The sequence below is a fragment of the Chelonia mydas genome, chromosome 1, assembly GCF_015237465.2.
Source record: "Chelonia mydas isolate rCheMyd1 chromosome 1, rCheMyd1.pri.v2, whole genome shotgun sequence".
In the NCBI taxonomy this organism is placed as follows: domain Eukaryota; kingdom Metazoa; phylum Chordata; order Testudines; family Cheloniidae; genus Chelonia; species Chelonia mydas.
Genome location: NC_057849.1, coordinates 323417503 through 323437109, shown reverse-complemented (window position 1 = coordinate 323437109; position 19607 = coordinate 323417503). Strand labels below are relative to the sequence as shown.

The following is a 19607-nucleotide window of genomic DNA, read 5'->3' as shown; positions in this document are numbered from 1 at the left end:
GTACATGTGGCCGTATGACCTAGCAGTACCAGGTCATCACCTGAGGGCTGAGTCAAACCTGGGTGATAAGGTCACTCATTGCAAGGAACCTGTTTCAATGTAAGTAAGCTCTTACCTTCATTGAGTTCAGATTCACTCCAATAAATTCCATAATTTGTGTGTGAGTTAAAGTGAACTTTTCTGAATTTACCTGAAGTCCCAACGCATGAAATAGGTCAAGTGAGGAGGTGAACAATGCTTGTACTTCCTGATACTACCATCCAATCATCTAGGTAGAGAAATATGGGGCTGCCATGTCTGCAGAGGTATGCTGCTATCATGGACAATACGCTCATAAAAACCCCCAGGGCCATCGAGAGGCTGACAGGGAGCACTTTGTATTGAAAATGCTCTGGGCCCACCGTAAAATGTGGAAATCTCCTGTACACCATATGAAAATGGGCATCCTTCAAATTGAGGAACGTAAACCAGTCACCTTTCAGGGAAGGGATTCTTGAGGCAAGGGTGGTCATCTTTGTGGCATTATGCTTCATAGTAATATTATTATGATATGAGTATGGCATAATTATGATGTATTTTGTGCAAAATAAGGCATGTGAGATATCACTGAAAAGTTTGATTTACCGAATATGATTATCCTACCTGTAAGCATGTATCATTTTGGTATCTGAAGTTAGGAATATTGTCTATGCATCTATTAGAAGTGTTTACACACCTGGGGAATGCCCACTAGAGAGAATGCAGTCTAGATGGCTGGCTGGGAAGGCCCATTAAGGAAAACAATAGGTCTTTGAAGTTGCTAATCTCCCACTGGGGAGCCTTCCTGGGGCTGCTGCAAACAGCCTCTGAGTCATGGCTGCGGTGGCCCTACAGGGACATGGGACCAACCTGGTACTGGACTCCATGATAATACTAGTGCTTCTCCACTGACCGGGTGTGGGAATCAAACTGAGAGACAAAGGATTCCTGCCATATGCAAAAGCTATTTAAGGCAGGGGAGTGACATCATCATGGTTCGTTCTTCACTGACTCCCTGTCCAAGAAAGAAGACTGCTGGAAACACCTGAGAAACAAGAGACTGAACTAGGGTAGAAGGGCTGAACCCAGGCTAGAGGGTTGTCTAGTCTGTGAAAAGAATAACTGGAGTTTTAAGCTGCAAGCAAGTGCAGTTTGCCTTCAAGAATCTCTGCAATCTGCTTAAAACAACATTTAGGGTGAGAATTTGCTACTTATAACTAATTTATTTAATATATTAAGCTTAGATTGCATTTTATTTTATTTGCTAGGTAATCCTCTTTGATCTGTTTGCTATCCCTTATAATCACTTAAAATCTATCTTTTGTAGTTAATAAACTTGTTTTGTTTTGTCTAAGACCAGTGTGTGGAAATCATTACCGGGGGGGGGGGGGGGGGGGGGGGGAGGGGGGGCAAAAAGCTGTTGCATATCTTCCTCCACATTGAGAGAGGTGGCAAATTTCATTAGCTTACACTGTACAGATCTGTGTGCAGCGCAAGACCTTATAATTGTAGGTTTACACTCCGGGGATAGGGGTTCTTAGGAACTGGAAAGTGCCTTAGCTGAGCCTTCCCATGCAGAGTTGATCTCAGCATGTGTGTGTGTAGCTGCAGCTGGGTGTGTCCCTACCTGTATGTGTGCTGGGGGGCCCTGAGGGCCTGTCACACCAGTACAGTGTAAAGGGAACCCTGGCTAGTGGGTCAGGTGGGCTCAGTGGTATCCCAGTTCCAAGTGGCACCCCGGGGGGAACCCGTCACAGTGGCGCAGTGATCAGGGTGATTTGCACAGCTTGTTGCTATGAGACACTGGTGGTGGTTTAAGTAAGTTTTAACTGTGTTGGCTAGAGATCAGTCAAAATGGTTACCAGTTTGTTATTTTCTGTTTTCTTATTTCAGGTAAGGAAAGTAGGGACAGAAAAGTAACAAGATGAGTGAAAACAGTGAAACAATTGTGAAACTGAAGCTTTTGAGAATTCAGGCAGAAGAAAAAAAGAAAAAAAAAAGACATAGAATTAAAACAAATGGAGATTAATGCGCAAAAAGCTGCACACCGAAGAACTATAGAAGCAGAGAATGCCAGGCAAGAAGCTGCATGCCAGAGAGCTATGGAATTAAAACAGATAGGGGCTGACAAAGAAATTAAGATCCAGAAATTAACCATGTAGGAGAGAGAGAGAGAGCGTGTGCACGAGCGCACCAACTGGGCTTGCTAGAGAAGCAGAACCAGATGAAAGATCTAATGGGAAAAAGGATTGAAAGCTTTAAAGAAATGTTTGACCTTGTTGAGTATTCTTCTGGGGTCCCAGCATGAAAGGGTGAAGTATCAGGAACTGCCGGGGGAATGGGAGAGTGTCTCTTTAATTCCTCCACAGCAGTGGAAAACAGTCTGCTACCACGGGTGGGTATGGTTGAGATCAGCTCCTACAGCCTGGCCCAGTGGCTAAAGGCAGCATTTGCTCCAGAGGGGAAGGGAACATTTTGCCTGTCTGTGAGAAAACTGTCCAGGTTGCTGGCTGACAGCAGCTTGCAGTTAAGCAAGGGACAGACCTCACTCTAGAATGTATAGGAGGATGTGTCCTAGATGGAAGCCCAGAGGAGGGGGATGGAATCCGAGAGAGACTGAGGTGGGTGAGGGTTCCTTGGGCTCTGTAGCTGGAGACAAGCCCAATTCAAAGAGGGAGGAGGGTGTAGCGCTTACCAGTGACAGGGCTGTTCTGGCTGTTAGCTGTGAGCCCATGGCCGAACAGGGTGTGTCTTAGAGGGGGGCCCAGAGAAGGAAGTTCAGAAGGAATTTGGGAGAGTACAGGAATGTCTCCTCACTGATTACAGAGAAGGGTTTGCTCAAAACTGAGCAGCTGTTCCAGCATCTGTGCTCCCAGGTACCCAACCTGTGACTCAGGTTTTAAGAGGGAACTGTGTAACTGATGTCCCAGAGGGGAGCAGTCATACGACTGACCTCTTGGGAACAGGGAGAGGGATTGCAGAGGATGCCCCAATCCAGGTCCCACTTTTGCAAAATGCTGTTCCTAATGTACTTGTGAAAACTAATTCTGTCTCTTTAAGACAGAATGTGAATCCTAAAGATAGGAGTGTCATTGATAATGCTAATGACATGCATAATTTTTGAAAAAAATTTGTACATGCTAGGAGTGGTATTCCTATAAGAATACTGCTTCTCAGCTAATACCTGTAAACAGGCTTAGAGCTTGGCACAGCAGAAAAAGCATAATAAACCTAGACTGCTGTGTGGAAGGGGAAACTGAGGTACATCATCTCATGGCATTGGTGGCTACACTCTAGAGGATATTGATATTGGCATTGCGTTAACAATGCTGCACACTAGAATGCTTTCAGACAACTTGGAAAAAGAAACACAGAACTTTGCAAAAAAGCCTATGAACAACACTCACCTTACCTGATCACTCTCGTTACAGTGTGTATGGTAACACCCATTGTTTCATGTTTTCTGTGTATATAAATCTCCCCACTGAATGCATCCGATGAAGTGAGCTGTAGCTCACGAAAGCTTATGCTCAAATAAATTGGTTAGTCTCTAAGGTGCCACAAGTCCTCCTTTTCTTACTACAATGTTTGGTAACACTTGGAAGTTGTTTAACCAAGACCTACGGAGGACATTAGGCACACTGACTTTGAATTAGTCAGTGAGTAACCCTCTGGCTGTAATCTAAGGGGAGAGGTGTGGCATTATGCCCCATATTCTTCACAGTATTATTATTATTATTATTATGAGTATTGCCTAATTATGATGTATTTTGTGCAAGATAAGGCATTTGAGATATCATTGGAAAGGTTATGATTTACTGAACATGATTATCCTACTTGTAGGCATGTATCATTTTTGTATCTGAAGTTAGGAATATTGTCTATGCATCCATTACAAGTGTGTTTACACCTGGGGAACACTCACCGGACAGAACGTAATCAGTCTAGATGGCTGGCCAGGAAGGGGCATTAGGGAAAATAGGTCTTTGAAGATGCTAATCTCCCACCAGGGAGCCTTCCTGGCAACGCTGCAAAACAGCCTTTGAGTTATGGCTGCAGGATCATGTGATCAACTCACCTGATACAGCACACCATGATAATACTAGTATTTTTCCTCTGACCAGGGTGTGCATCACCCTGGAAGACAAAGGATTCCCACCATATGTAAAACCTATTTAAGGCATGGGAGTGACAAAATCAGGGTTGGTTCTTCACAGAATCCTCACCAAAGAGGACTGCTGTAAACATCTAAGAAAAAAGACTGAATGAGGGGAGACGGACTGAGCCAGGCTGGAAGGTTGTCTAGCCTGTGAATGAAGTATCTGAAGTTTTAAGCTGCAGGCAAGTGCAGCTGGCCTTCAAGAATCTCTGCCATCTGCCTAAAACAACATTTAGGGTGAGAAATTACTACTTGTAACCAGTTTTAGTATTTTAAGCTTAGATTGAGTTTTGTTTTATTTGCTGGATAATCTGCTTTGAGCTGTTTGCTATCCCTTATAATCACTTAAAATCTCTCTTTTGAAGTTAATAGACTTTTTTTGTTTGGTCTAAAACCCAGTGTGTGGAATTCATAACTGGGAGGCAAAAAGCTGTTGCAGATCTTTCTCCACGTTGAGGGAAGAGGCTGTAGGGGCAAGGTTGCGGAAGATTGGCAAGGAGCTAAGTGGTGGACTGAGTATGTGACTGGATGTAAGCGGAGGATGCAGGCAGTTTCAATGAACTTTGTCCGACAGACCCTGCCAAAAGATATTGTAGCATAGCTCAGCATATTTTTGCCTGTAAACAAGTTAATGTAATAAGCATAAATCATACATATAAGAATGTAACCAGCTGTTGACCCCATGTAACCTCAAGATAAGCACAGAGAATATAGCGCCGCAGAGGACTCCCCCCAGCAGAGTCCTGCCTGGTCAGCTGTCCCAAATGGCTAGAGTCCCCTGCAGCCCCTCCACACGTCCTAGGGGCTCCCCACACAGATTGGAGCATAAGTTCTTCCTTCCTTCAGTAAAGCATAGTTTACTATTCTTAGGCCTGAGTGTCCTCCTTTCGCTTGTATCTCCCCCCCGGCCCTTGCAGGCACAGAGGCAAATTTCATGAGCTTACACTGTATAGTTCTCTGTGCAGCACAAGACAGTAGAATTGTGGGTCTACCCTCTAGAGGCATGCACTTGAGTCCTGGGCAATTCCTTAGCTGAGTCTTCCCATGCAGAGCTGATCTCAGCATCTCTGTATGTTTCTGCAGCTGGGTGTTCCCCTACTTGTATGTGTGCTGGGGAAGTGCAGTCTGAAGCCTGAGGGAAGGCTTGGCTGGCTTCCCTCAGCAATACAGTGTGAAGGGAACCCAGGCTGATGTGTCAAATGGGCTCAGTGGTACCCCAGTTCCAAGTAGCACCCTGTGGGGGGGTGAGAAGGCCATCTCACACACCCACAAGCATTTGTAGGCATGAGTCCTTAGACAATATGCTAAAATATATAGGCACTTACATATATAGTGTGGCAAAATACCTTGTTCACCTCAGTAGGCTCAGTCCTTTTTAGCCTTGGAGATTCAGGTTTGGGGCAAGGCAAATCCTTATAGGTGGCACAGGGTCCTGCTACTCCTCTCCTCAGTCAGTCCCTTGTACTTGTTTTCCTTCCCTTCTGGGGAGCAAGTGCAGCCTCCCCACTGGGAAGGTTTGGTATCTTGCTGTAAACAACCTACTGGCAGCTTCCCTGCTCCCCTCACTCCTACCACCCAGGGGAGGGTTTAAAAAGGTCCCAGGTAGTTGGAGTCAGCTGAACCTAATTGGTTCCCTAGCAACCCCTTTTCCAGCTGAACCTTATTGCCCCATGGTTGTCTCTCCTCAGAGGATAGGGAGGGGCCTTTTAATCCCCTGGGACTAATTACTACCCCCCCTTTTGTAGCTGTTTGTCCTGGGTTTACCACAATAGGTATAAAAAACTAAAACACCCTCTACAAACTTGAAGACTTAAAAAGCACGTGTAAATGAGACACAAAAACAGTCTAAAAGAAATAGACCACTAGTCCAAAAAGTCTTTGAGTCTCCTAAAGCAACTAGCACATGAGGAAGAGATAATGCCTGTTATGCACCTACTGTAATTGTGCAAAAATATACCAGATGCAAAAAATTCATTCTAATTTCAACCGGAAGTATGCAATTACACCTAGAAGTATGAAAATTGATAGGATAAATTAGAAAAGCTATCTATTGTAATGAAATATTCTGCTGTTATTTATATAAATGCCTCAGAAACCTATTATGGTATTCATCTCAATAATAAGCTCTGGAAGTGAATTCCAAAGACTAGTTATATGTTTCATAGAAAAATATTTCCGTTTTATTCATTTACAATTTTCAGAAAACAATATACACAATACACTGTGTTTCATTAAGTATGACAAAGTGAGTGAGGTAATATCTTTTATTGGACCAATTTCTGTTGGTGAGAGAGACCAGCTTTCAAACTTACACAGAACTCTTCTGCAGGTCTGGGGAACATACTCAGAGTGTCACACCTAAATACAAGGAGGAAGAGATTGTTTTTCAGCATAAGTAGTTAACACACATTTCAAGGGACCATTCCAGGTAACATGGCATCAGTCAGAGGGGGGGGATGGGAGAAAGGGTGGGGAGGCAGCTGGCAGGGGGTTGTTAGTGGGTTATACAGATTGTTATAAAAAGCCATAAATACAGTGGCTCTATTCAGTCCATGATTTTTAGTGTCTTGCAAAGTTATGAATTTAAGCTCCCAGGTTTATTTTCTCAAAGTGTTGTGCACGTTTCCTTTGAGGATAAAGACTGATCAATCACTCTATACCTGATCTCTTTGTGAAAAATGTTCACCCACGGATGATATGGTGTTTTTGTCTTTTATCGTTTTCCTGTATGAGTTCATTTGAGAGCACAGAGATTGTCTAGTTTCACTCACATACTGTAGTTGTTATCGGGGCATTTAGTGCACTGGATGAAGTCACCACATGTTGTGATGAGCATGTGTAGGACCCATGGATCTTGAAAGGTGTATTGTGTGGGATATTGATCATTGTAGCAGTGGAGATACATCTGCAGGTTTTGCATCTGTTGTTCTGGCAGAGTCTGGTGCTGCTTGGAGTTGGTGTGTCCTGGTCTGTGGGGATCTTGCTTCTGATGCTTGGAGATGCTTCTCAGCTTGGAGATCACTCTATATCTGACCAATCAGTGCTCATCCTCAAAGGAAAGTTGCACAACACTTTCAAAAGTCAAGCCTGGCTGCTTAAATTCATAACTTTGCAAGACATTAGAAAACATGGACTGAATTGAGACACTGGATTTATGGCTTTTTATAACAATCTATTACTCACTAATAACCCAGCCAGCTGCCTTCCCCCACCCCATCCCCCGCTTCCCTTCCCTTCTATGACCGAATGGGTATTAATGTGCCACTTCACCATAAATCGTCCCTTGAAATATTTGTTAACTACTTATGCTAAACAATCTGTTCTACCTTGTATTTTGCTGTGACACTTTGAGTACGTATCCCAGATCTGAAGAAGAGCGCTATGTAAAATCAAAAGCTTGTCTCTCTCACCAACAGAAGTAGGTCCAATAAAATGTATGACCTCACCTACCTTCTCTCTCTAATATCCTGGGACAGACATAACTATAACAACATTGCATTAAATATGTCATTACATGAAGTATGATTTCAGTTTGATATTAAGTATGTTCCAACAAGATATATGCATCCCCAAGTATTATAATTACATCTATAAAGGCAAGCATTCATAGAAGATAATTAACAAACTTATTAACATAATTTTTAAACTTGTGCCCCATTTTGATGTGAACACAGTGTGAACCCTAAAAAGGTTCGAATTCTGTCTTATTTTAAGACAGATTTTTGACCTGTTATAGCCAAATGAAATTGACATAAAACAGGCATAAAGATTAACAAGTGCTTGCTTGAGCAACTATTCCAAAAGTTCTCAATGTTGATTTGATTTGTGTGTTACCACCTAATAGACACAACTATTTAAAATTACTTAATCAGAAAATAAAATACACTCCTTAAATCAGTGGTCCCCAAACTGTGGGGCGTGCCTACCTAGGGGGGTATGGAGGAACATTTATGGATGGGTGCATGGCGGGGCCCAGGCCAGCCCCCACGGAGAGCAGGGAGGGAGCACCACCCAGCCCCACTCTCCCCCCAGCCACAGCTCCACTCTGCCCCCTGCTCTGCTCCCAGCCCAGCTCCAGCCCTAGCCCTAGCCCTAGCCCTAGCTCCGCTCCTCCACCCAGCCACAGCTCCACTCCACCCCCGCTCTGCCCCCAACCCAGCTCCAGTGCTAGCTCTGCTCCGCCCCAGAGCCAAAGCTCCACTCCTCAGCCCTCATTCCCTCTCCACACCCAGGCCAGCTCCACCTCTAGCCCCAGCTCCATTACTGATTCCATTACTGGTAAGGCAGGGCATGACAGGAAAAGTTTGGGCACGAATGCCTTAAATTGAATTTTGATAACTTGTTCATCACCAACTCCAGTGTTTGACACTTCTATATCATTTTAGTTATTGAAAATACAACATAATAGAGAAAAGATCTTTAATACATTTTGCCAAAGAAACTAATATCAAACTGCATTCAAACTCTGTTATCAAACGTTTGATCAGAAAGTGTACAGAGAATACTTTATTTGTGAGAATAGGAAGAGTGTGGATTAGCAAAATGCAGATTAGCCAGGCTCTACTGTACTTTCTTTTATGATAAAAGTAATAAAAGTCTAACAACAACAAAATAGAGAACTAGAATCAACTAGGCATGATTTAGCAATATGAGCTAGCTGTACAGAAGATTGTCTTCCTTCCTTAAAAAAATGCTGTCCTGATTTATAACCTTAGTGAAATCAACAGATTGAAGAAGGTGTCAACTGGGGCAGAATTTGGCCTCTACTGATTAAAGATGAAGACAAATAAATAGAAATGTAAATAAAATAATCTCATTGATATTTTAAATAATTTCTATTTCAATATTGATTCATGGATACTAAGGTCAGAAGGGACCATTATGATCATCCAGTCTGACCTCCTGCACAACGCGGCCACAGAATCTCACCCACCCACTCCTGTGAAAAACCTCACCTATGTCTGAGCTATTGAAGTCCTCAAATCGTGGTTTAAAGACTTCAAGGAGCAGAGAATCCTCCAGCAAGTGACCTGTGCCCCATGCTACAGAGGAAGGGGAAAAAGCTCCAGGGCCTCTTCCAATCTGCCCTGGAGGAAAATTCCTTCCTCACCCCAAATATGGCGATCAGCTAAACCCTGAGCATATGGGCAAGATTCACCAGCCAGATACTACAGAGAATTCTTTCCTGGGTAACTCAGATTCCACCCCATCTAACATCCCATCACAGGTCATTACCATGATATTTAAAGATCAATTAATTACCAAAATCATGTTATCCCATCATACTATCTCCTCCATAAACTTATCGAGTTTAATCTTAAAGCCAGATAGATCTTCTGCCCCCACTGCTTCCCTTGGAAGGCTATTCCAAAACTTCACTCCTCTGATGGTTAGAAACTTTCGTCTCATTTCAAGTCTAAACTACCTGGTGGCCAGTTTATATCCATTTGTTCTTGTGGGGGCAAAATCCATCCACTAAACTATAATTTTGCTTTTACAGCATAGGAAATTGTAGGATTAGTAGTTAGTGGTTGTGGAGTTTTTCACATCAGAAAAATTTATATAACGTTATTATTTAATACTTTATGGGAAAAAGAAGTGATATTCCTACTAAAGAGCAACATTGTACTTCCTACGGTATTAAACAATATAACAACTTTAAGTCTTCTTAATACAGCTGTATTTTTCATCCAGAAGAGAGAGCACGCTTGCCAAATTCATCAACACATTATTTCCTTCCGTTGTGTTTCCTGCCAGGACTACATGGAACAAAATCAATATTTCCAAGTTATCTGGCAGGGAACCTGAGTATCACACTTATTGCAAAGACCTTTGTCTGTGACTGCTAAGCTGATTATCTGTACCAGCTGGTAACTAAGAAGGCTTTGAAATTTACATATTACTTAACAGATACAATATACCCACTTAATTAGCCTGTTAAATAACGCCCTAATACTTTGTTTTCACAAGCTGATGTAACAATATAAAAATGCAGTAAATACAAACCTATAATTTATATATATATATTTATCTAGTAAATTATGCCTAACATCAAATTGTCTCAATTTCCAAACTGCTGTTTCTAATTATATCTCTTGAAAACATTAGTCTGCTGAATTGTATAAATCTCAACATATTGCAAAGTAATTATTTCCAGGGTTCAAAAAATGAAATCTAGGAACATGTTGAAAAGTTAATCTAACATTTGCCTTCCTTTAAAAACATCAGTAAATTCAGAAAAATAGTTAGACAGATAGGTTACTTCTGTATTTCCTATCTGATGCATGATTTAATTGCATAAAAATATGCTATTAGCCATTTGAGTCAATAAACAGACATTCATATTTCAGAGTAATATAGGGTCCCAGGCTGGAAGAAGACCCAGCCTATGAAATTGCCTGCAGATTATGGTGAGACAGACCCTTTTGCTTTTAAACCTATTCACTTGTTAAAGTTAGGAAATAGCTTGCAATTTTATCTTTTTATTTCTTTTGTAACCAATTCTGACTTTTATGCCTTATCACTTGTACCACTTAAAATCATAGAATATCAGGGTTGGAAGGGACCTCAGGAGGTCATCTAGCCCAACCCATTAACTACAGAAATCTCTCTTTCTGTAGTTAATAAACATGTTTTATTGTTTTACATAAACCAGTGTATGCTTGGACTGAAGTGTTTGGGAATCTCTACTTGAGAAAACAAGACTGGTGCACAATCATTTTCCTTTGATGGAATGATGGACTTTCTATGACCTTGTACTGTCCAGGAGGGTCTTGAGCAGTACAAGATGCACATTTCTGGAAAGCAAGGCTGGGACTAAGAATATGCTGGTGTTACCCTGTATGTAATTCATGAGTGGCTAGCGAGGAGCACTCATACTGGGAGCAAGTTACGTACTAGAGGCTGTGTGTGGACAGGACCTGGAGGGGTGGTTGTTCATGATCAAAGTAGCGTAAAGGGCATCCCAGGCTGGAGAGCTGAGGGGACACAGCTGTTCAACAGTCCAGATGCTACCCTGGGGAATATCACAGGGGGACATGAAAAATCCTAGTTCCACTGATGAAAACATAAGAAATCGCTTAGACACTAGCCTCCTTCAAGCAGGCATAGATGCTATATTTTATGTTCAATGCTCTTTATCTTACAACTGCATACCTGGGGAAAAGAGAAAGCCACAGCTCTCTACTACAGGAAAACAAGACTGTTTATGGATGGTACTGTATTTTCAGTTAATTGCCACAGATCACTGAGGAAGGGAAGGTGAAATAAAGATTCAGTTTATTAAGTAGATGTGAATCTTTTAGAAGATCAAATCCCAAAAAACAGAATCAAAAGAACTGTAACCTCCTAGGAAAATCTTGCTGGCAAATTGTGCTCACAATCTGATAAGGGGCTGACTTTAGGTAATATGTGATAAAAAGATGTAACTATACAAAATAAGGATAAATACATGAAACTGATCATTTTTCTCACTATGGTATCATATTTGTATGTACCATGTTTCAGCAAGAGGACCTGAAAGTTCCATGAATCACCCAAGTTTCTATTTTTTTAGTTCATCAGTCTATTGACTCCAACCCAGCAACAGAATCCTCACTTTGCACTCCATTCTTTCCATAAAAAGACAAAATTTACAAAGTGATGTAAGCAGTCTCTGTGCCAAGCCATCTCATGTCCCAGCTCCAGACCTCAGAGTTGGTATTTCTCTATAACTGGAAGGCATTCAGTAGCTGCTAAGTGTTAACTGTATTGGTGATCTATATATGCTATAAAATCAACAAAAACTGAATAAAGAGAAAAATTATACAATGGCTTTGTTTTATAACCAATGTACAATGAGATCTAAAACAAAAAGAACAATTATTTACCTTAAATTAACGGTGGTTCTTTGAGAGGTGTTGTCCACATGGATTCCTCTCTTGATGTGCATGCGTACCATTTACATGATCTTAGATCTTTTGGCCAGCAATATCCATTGGAGCAATGCCTGCACTCTAAACATCCTTCCCAGCCCCACCACATACACACACCTGATCGGATAAAAGGCAGACTGATCCAAGTCTTCCACAGTTCCTTCACCAAAACAGAATTCCAGAGAAGCAAGACTCCACAGTACGGGGAAGAAGAGTGGGTCCTGGAATCTATGTGGACAACACCTCTCAAAGAACTTTAGTGACTGTAAGGTAAGTGACCATACTCTCTTCAAGACATGGGAGACGCTCTTGGGACAGGGCTGACAAGAGAGAAGGAAAGGGAGAGACAGTTGTACTGGAATACCAAGTTCAGAGGGCTCCCCAAAATGTCTAACAACTCTGTAAATAAAGTGAAATGGGAGGGGATGGAGGTGCAGAGCCTCCACTGGCGTGGTTTGATCTGGAATGGACACTTCCAGAGCCAAATTACATCCTGACAAAGTGGAGATCATCTTGTTGACACAATATATAGCTTTGGTGTTCTGTCGTCACTTATGCTGTGAACCCCTGGAGAAGATGTAGACTGCTTTGCATGTCACGCAGATGGCTATGTGCTCTAGGATGTTTATGTGACAACAAGCTTCCATCATTCCTGAAACTGGAGGTGACCTAAAGTAGCCCCCATTCCTGAGTGGAGGCATCTCTCACTCGAGTTTTGGTAGGAAGACGTGCAGAGAATAGTACTCTGTTGCATACCTGAAGAGTCTTTCCAGCAGGAGAGGACTTTTTGTGGGACTCTGAGCAACATGTCCAGGCACTGTCTGCTGCGTAGATGCAAATTTCAATACCCTTGCTGTCATGTACTCTTTGTACACAGTAGGTTACAGGGATACCGTAAGGAAGTGCAAGCAAATCAACTGTTCCTCTATCAGTTCCTCTTGATGTTCCTTTGGTAACTTGTTCACAAACTGAGACAACTTATCCCCCTGTTTAAGTAATCATACCTGGAGATGTTGGCCTGAGAATTAGTCACATGCATTTAGAGAGTGGCAAAGGAGTACACCTTACATGCAAAGAGATCTAACTTCTTTGGGTTCTTCTCTCTGGTTAAGGATTTGTGAGTTCCTTGTTATTTTGACCTTTCCTGGACAGAAGCCACTAAAATCAAACAAGTGGGAATTAAGGTATTAAAATCTCCTGGAGGGGACCTAGTACATCCTGTCAACTTGTTTGGATGTGGCTGGAATACATGTTGGTGTGTACCACAGGTCTTTCACAGGCTCCGACAGTCCCTCATTTATTGGCAAAGCAAACCTGCCAGGTATGGAAGGCTATAAGATGTGCAGGAGTTTATGGTTTCTTCTTCCAGTCATATATCCAGGGTCTCTGCCATGTGCTTGACTAGGTCCTTCCTGGGACACTTTAATCCACTGAGGAAGGAATGGGAAAGTTCATGGAAAGGTATCCTTTGGGGAGGATAAGGAGATTGCACCAGGGACCAGGTGTTCTTCCCCCTGCAGCAGTTGGATCTTTTCCTCATTTTCCTCTTCCTGCCTTTCCAGGATCTGAGGCTGCATCAGCTGACACAGCTGCAATGGCCTATACTGCTCTTTGGGGAGAGGCACATAGATCTGGAAGCAGTTGATTATGCAGTACATTTCATCCAAGGGTGAGCCCATGTTATCTGGAGTGCCCTGCCTCTGAGTGGGAGAGGATAGTACTGGAGAAAACCCCTTAATTTCTGGAACTGACAGTTCAGAAATTAGTAGCTTGGATATTACCACTTTCAGCGTCGCTAGGAGATATGACTCAAGTACTAGGCCCACAATTATAGTCATTTGGTACCATAAATCATTTGGATACTAATATAGCCAATGCAGAGTTTACTGGATATGAAGGAACCTGGGTCTGAGATGTCCAGTACACAGATGGCAGATACCAAGAACTGAGGTACTTAGTATCAAGGTTCTAGGTACCAAGGCACTTGGTGCAAAGTTCAGTACCAATATATGTGTTGGCCGTCGATTTTAGTGGGTCCAGTGGCATTCTTACTAATAGGTACCAGGGTACTTGAAGGGGCCTTGTCAGTCTTTTGACCCTTAGGAGACTGAGCCCAAGATGAGCCAGAAGTCTGACTCATGCCTTGACTTACTAGACATTGGAGAAAGTGACCTATGCCTTGGCCCATCCCTGGAGTTGTCCTTTTCCCCCCATCATGTCATTGGCATTGGAATACAGGTAGACAACTGAAGCCTCTTAGAAGGAGGGGTCTGGGTTCTCAGGCTGAAATCTTGGTTCACTGGAGAAATAACAGAGGGACCGACCAGTGACATGGCCTAGCTATGACCTTCCTCTCAATGTCTGAGGAGGCAAGCATTGAATCTTTGAGGAGGACAGGCTTCATGCAGGCTCTCTAGCTCATGAGTTCACTTAGAGAAGGAACAATACATGGAGCATAGCTCAGAAAAAAGTGTCCCTCTCCTAGGCTGGGCAAGCAGTGGAAGTGCTGCTCACAGGCATCAATCCTTCATCTGAGGGTCCAGTCTTGAATCCTGGAGATTTAGCTTCTGCCATGTTGCTAGCACGCCTGTACAGGAGTGGAAGTCTAGCCTAAATTGCAACTAAGAATTTATTCTTTTAGCCAATGGGGAATAACTATCTAACTGTACAAAATAATAACTACCAAGTACTAAGACTACTAACTACACTAGCACAATATGCAGAGAAAGCAAACATAGTCAACTTTCCATCTCACTGCCTTGGGCCTAAGAAGGAAATGGATCTCCTCTGCTCTTTATGCCCTCGAGTGGGGAAGGACGGCACAAGGATATCTAGGGTTCAGACGTGGCCCCAACAGACAGTGCAGGCCAAGAGCATCCAGTCTCCCATGCAGGGGAACCAAGAGTGAAATCCGTGTGGACAGTCACTCAAAGAGGAACTAAATGTTTGTTGTAGTTTTGATGGACAGGATCTAGAAATTAAGACCAGATCTAGCAAAGGCTTGCAGATGTGATTTCAGTGGGACTACTGCATAAATCTTTACAGAATCAGATGTTAAAATTGAAAACATGGTTACACTGTGAACTGTATTTATGTTTAAAAGAGTGGACAACTGCATGCAAGAGAGAAAACAAGTTGTCCTACAAAAATACATGTTTATTTTTTTGTTGCGTAAAATGAGTGGATTCTGTACAGCAAAGCCAAACTAAAACTTGTAAATGTGTCGGGGAAGGTCAAAACATTTTCAGCATCAGTTCAAGGGGATCCCTTGATGATAACAGTTTATAGCAGTGGGTCAATTTCTTAGTGTAAACTGGGTGTGACAGGTAGGGTTGCCAGATGTTCGGTTTTAGACCAGAAAGTCCAGTCGAAAAGGAGATTTGGAAGTGTTCAGTCAGCACTGCCAGTCTGTCCTCCATCCTCTGCCTCAATTTTCCTGCCCCAGCCCCTTATTCTGGGGACTGACCCCCCACCACACACACACCCCACTGTGCCCCCACCCCAGCCTCCTACTCTGGGGACTAATCCCCCCTCCACCCTGCTGTGCCCTGATTGTCCCCGCCGTGGCCCCTCACTCTGGGGACTGATTCCCCCCTTCTGCCCCACTGTGCCCCCAATATATCTCCCCATCCCCTTGCTGCAGGGACCGACCCCCCTCTCTGCTCCACTGTCTTCCAATGAGAGGAAGGTTCAAAGAAAAAAATCACATTGCTCTTATGGGGCTCCCAAGTAGGGGCAACAATTAGAGGCTGGTTCATGCCCCAAACTAAGGTTCATAGCCTTTTAGATATCCCCTCCACCAGGCTCGCAGAGACTTGCCACTCCACCAAGATGACCATGTCACTCATCTCCAACATGGCCTTATCCCCCGCATGATGCAGGAGAGTGGAGCATGCTTTGAAGATGCAACTGAGAATGTCATTACAGCAATAAACCTAAGAAACTAAAAAATCCAAAAAAATAACCCCCACAATGCATTTCTCCTACTAATTTGATCCGGAACATTTAATACAAGTTTGACTTTTCAGACAATGCCCAACTGCATTTTATTAATCCTCCTGATTTTTTAACCCAATTTAAAACCAGCTATCCTTACAGAATATGTAGAATTGTACTGAACTATGCATTGTGGTGCTCCCATTGTGCCAGATGAATACAAAGGCTGAGCAGGGGGCAGGGTCTTGGAGAAAGAGGCGGACCAGGAGCAGGGCCTCAGGGAGAAGAGGTCGGGCAAGGGGTGGGGGCAAGGATGTCCGATTTTCAGCAGTTAGAGAGTTGACAACCCTAGATCACTCCTGGGCTCATAGCCAACATCTGCTGGGTCCCCAGTTATGTAAACAAAACAAAAGGTTTTCATTTGGCTGTCACCGCTTCAGATGGGCCACCACCTGCAGCCGTCTTACCCAGCAACAACAAGCAACGCATTGGTAGCAAATCACCACAATAGTCTTGCATCCTGCCTACCTTTCCTCAGGGAGGCCCTGACAGGCATCAGTCTCTCAAGCAGGCTTCTCTCATGAAGTGAGAGCTGGAGTTCTGCTCTCCTTCCCTGCAGGCTGAGCTGGGCTCTCCATCTTTAACCCCTCCCTCCAATCCTGATGCCTCCTGCAGATGCAGCAGGGTAGACTGACTCAGCCCACAGCAGTTCATTAACCCTTTCCTAGTCAGTGTGAGGTTTGTATCCGCATCACACTGGGTTTTACTGGCAAAAAGTGCCACAATCACTAACAGATAATTCAGTCCTTTTCTTTAAACACTGTATCAAATAAAACTCCATCAAGTACACAAATTTTTACCAACCTGTAGGATTGCTCTTTCAGGTATATTTGATATTTCATCTTTGACTGTTTCTGAGGTAGAAGAATATTGTACATCATCCTGTTTATCAAAATATTCTTCCTGGTCTCCTTTTACCAAACGCTGAAAAAAATAACACAACAGAAGTATAACTATCCTTATCCAGATTAAAGTGTCATCTTTTCTTGTAAACTGAATATGTTCTGAGATATATTAAAAAGACCCAATTAATATATCAACATTTCTAAATTAAATTAGTTTTTTTAATTCATGTAGATTTATAAATCTACTTAATAAAATAACAACAATAATATTACTCCAACAATATCATGATGAAGTTCATGAAGTATTTTACAAATACGTGTACTGTGCATTTTAGAACACCTGCATTTTAGAAAACAGCTGTTTTACAATAGTTTGTACATACTGTTCAGTAGAAATATCGTTATTTGCTGTGTAAAAAAGAAGAAGGGGAAGATGGAAGCAAGAGAAAGAGAAGGAAAATGGGAAAGGGAGATTAGGAAGAAGGAAAGAACAGGTGAGGAAAAGCGGCAGTTTTAGATTGTGCCTTTCCGCCATGAGCACAGTTATTTTTCAGGCAGCAGTTTGTGTATCTCTGACTTTTTAAAATTATTTCCTATTATAATAATTAAGAGCCTGTCCCTGCAACATGGAAGGGAATGAGAGTTTTGTTATTGACATCAGGGGCTAAAAGATCAGGGCTAAATTGAGTTTTTCCAGTAATTTAGGCCCAATCCTGCAGAGGCTCCATCTCTGTGCATTCATTCCCCAAATCCATTGAAGAATTGAGGCCATAATGTTTTCAACAGAAAACGGTAACTGAAGTGGCAGATTGGCCAAAAATTGCAGCTGAAAGGGTAACCATGGGCATGGGAGAAGGGGCCTAAATAATTCGGGTAACCTTAGTAAAAAGAAACCAAAAATGAATGCATCAATAAATACATTCAAAATAATCGAGAAAGGAGTGTTTATAATCTTTCCTCTAACATGTTATCTTACCCTTCTAAGAGAAACTACTTTTCACATGGGAAGGATACATTGCAGGAATTTATTTTTAAAAAAAGCTTTTAATAAAAAAAGAAAAAAGGAGATATACTCTAATAATAAGAATCCATAAGCAGCTGTGCATTAGTAGGTTATTTGTGCATCTCTCAATGATAAAAATACAAGGTTTCCAGCCTCATGTTTCACAATGCAAATGAGGCAGTATCCTATGGATGCAAATCCAACTGTGATCTGTTGGGATACTGGACCTAAGTATTCCAGATACTTGTTTACATATACTAAAATAGGCCCAATTCACCACGGGCTGAGGTAACCAGCGACAGAATACATTGGTAGCAAAGTATGTGAAGAGGGTAAAAAGGCTATTAGCACAAAGTACCTGCAGTTTCTCTTAATGGGGCAGGAGACTTAAAGGAGCCCGGACTTACCAAAAGTATGGTCTGAAAAAGGCTCCTGGCTAGGGCAGCCAAGAAGTCAGTTAACGAAGTATCTCACCCCAGGGATTCCCATCAGTGGAGCTACAATGGAAACTAACGCTGTCCACAAAGGATTCACACCTTCTGTCAATATTAACTAATGTTTGAACAAGACTGTCAAAAATTGAGTTAGCTGACATAATGCTGACCCACAACTTAGCAGTCAGTGAAGATTGGGACAAATCACATTCAGCATTGTATCATGGCTTAATTATGGTTAACTGATACAATGTCTGAGCATGATTTGTCCTGGTCTACAGTGACTGCAAAGTCATGGTCAGCATCATGTCAGTTAACTTGTATCTTCAGAATCGTGTTCAAACACAATAAAATATTGTAATGCAGACAAACATACTAAAACAGAGACAGAAACACTGTCTGTCCCTCTTGAAGTAATGGGTTCTGCTGGCAAAGAGGGGAGTACTTGACACCTCCCTGACCCTGCTTTGCTTAAATTGGCCTATACTTTTTAAAAAATATTAAGTTACCTTTTAATTGCAGTTGAAAAGTATTCTGTTGATGGAAAATTTCCCTTATGTTTATAATATCACAAACAATGGAAGCACTCAGAATATATTTTTAGAGCGGTGAAAGTCTGAGAACATAATTTTTAAGAATCATAAAAACTGCAACCCTGCAAAGCAACTCCAGCATTAACAGGATTTCATGTTTAACAACTTTGCACAGTGCTTTGAAAATGCACAGTGTTACCTAAGTACTAAGTAACCACAGTGGTAGCAGTAGCATGGTAGAATAGCTCATTTTAATTTTATCTACCTAGGACTGCTTTCCCACCGCAGCTTCAGTTCATGGAGATATATTGTTTAATCATTCAGCATGTAATATTTAAAATTCTATGTTATGTACCTCAAAATATGCTTTTGTTTTTGCCGAACTCTGAGCCTCTGCATGCCACGCCCTTAGGATAGTTCTGCACAAATTGTCATTAAAGACCTTTTGTATCCTCATTGCTGCCACTAGAAAAAATTTATTCGATTACAAAAGTTATGAAAGCAAGGACCTCATTTCTGAATAAATGTTTTCAGTTAAATGCCTTTGATGAAATGCAATTCTGTATACAACCAGCTCTACAGATTTATAACTGTCCACAACTATGTTCTTTATAATGAAACAAGCAGCAACAACACTCTCACAGTATACGTACTGGTTCATACAAATACACTAAGTTACCAGGCAAAGCAAAGAAGCGTTATATGA

General features: G+C 42.1%; 1 protein-coding gene across 3 annotated transcripts in view; it reads right to left on the bottom strand.

The window, feature by feature from the left end:
- FBXL13 (F-box and leucine rich repeat protein 13) overlaps positions 1-19607 on the bottom strand; it is a 177235-nt gene that overhangs the window by 134929 nt on the left and 22699 nt on the right. For all 3 annotated transcript variants that reach the window (XM_037889206.2, XM_043552013.1, XM_043552008.1), the window contains 2 exons: positions 19257-19366; positions 16891-17010 (listed from right to left, as the gene is read on the bottom strand). In XM_037889206.2, coding sequence (XP_037745134.1) covers positions 16891-17010; positions 19257-19366 — 230 coding nt within the window. The remainder of the gene's footprint in view (positions 1-16890; positions 17011-19256; positions 19367-19607) is intronic.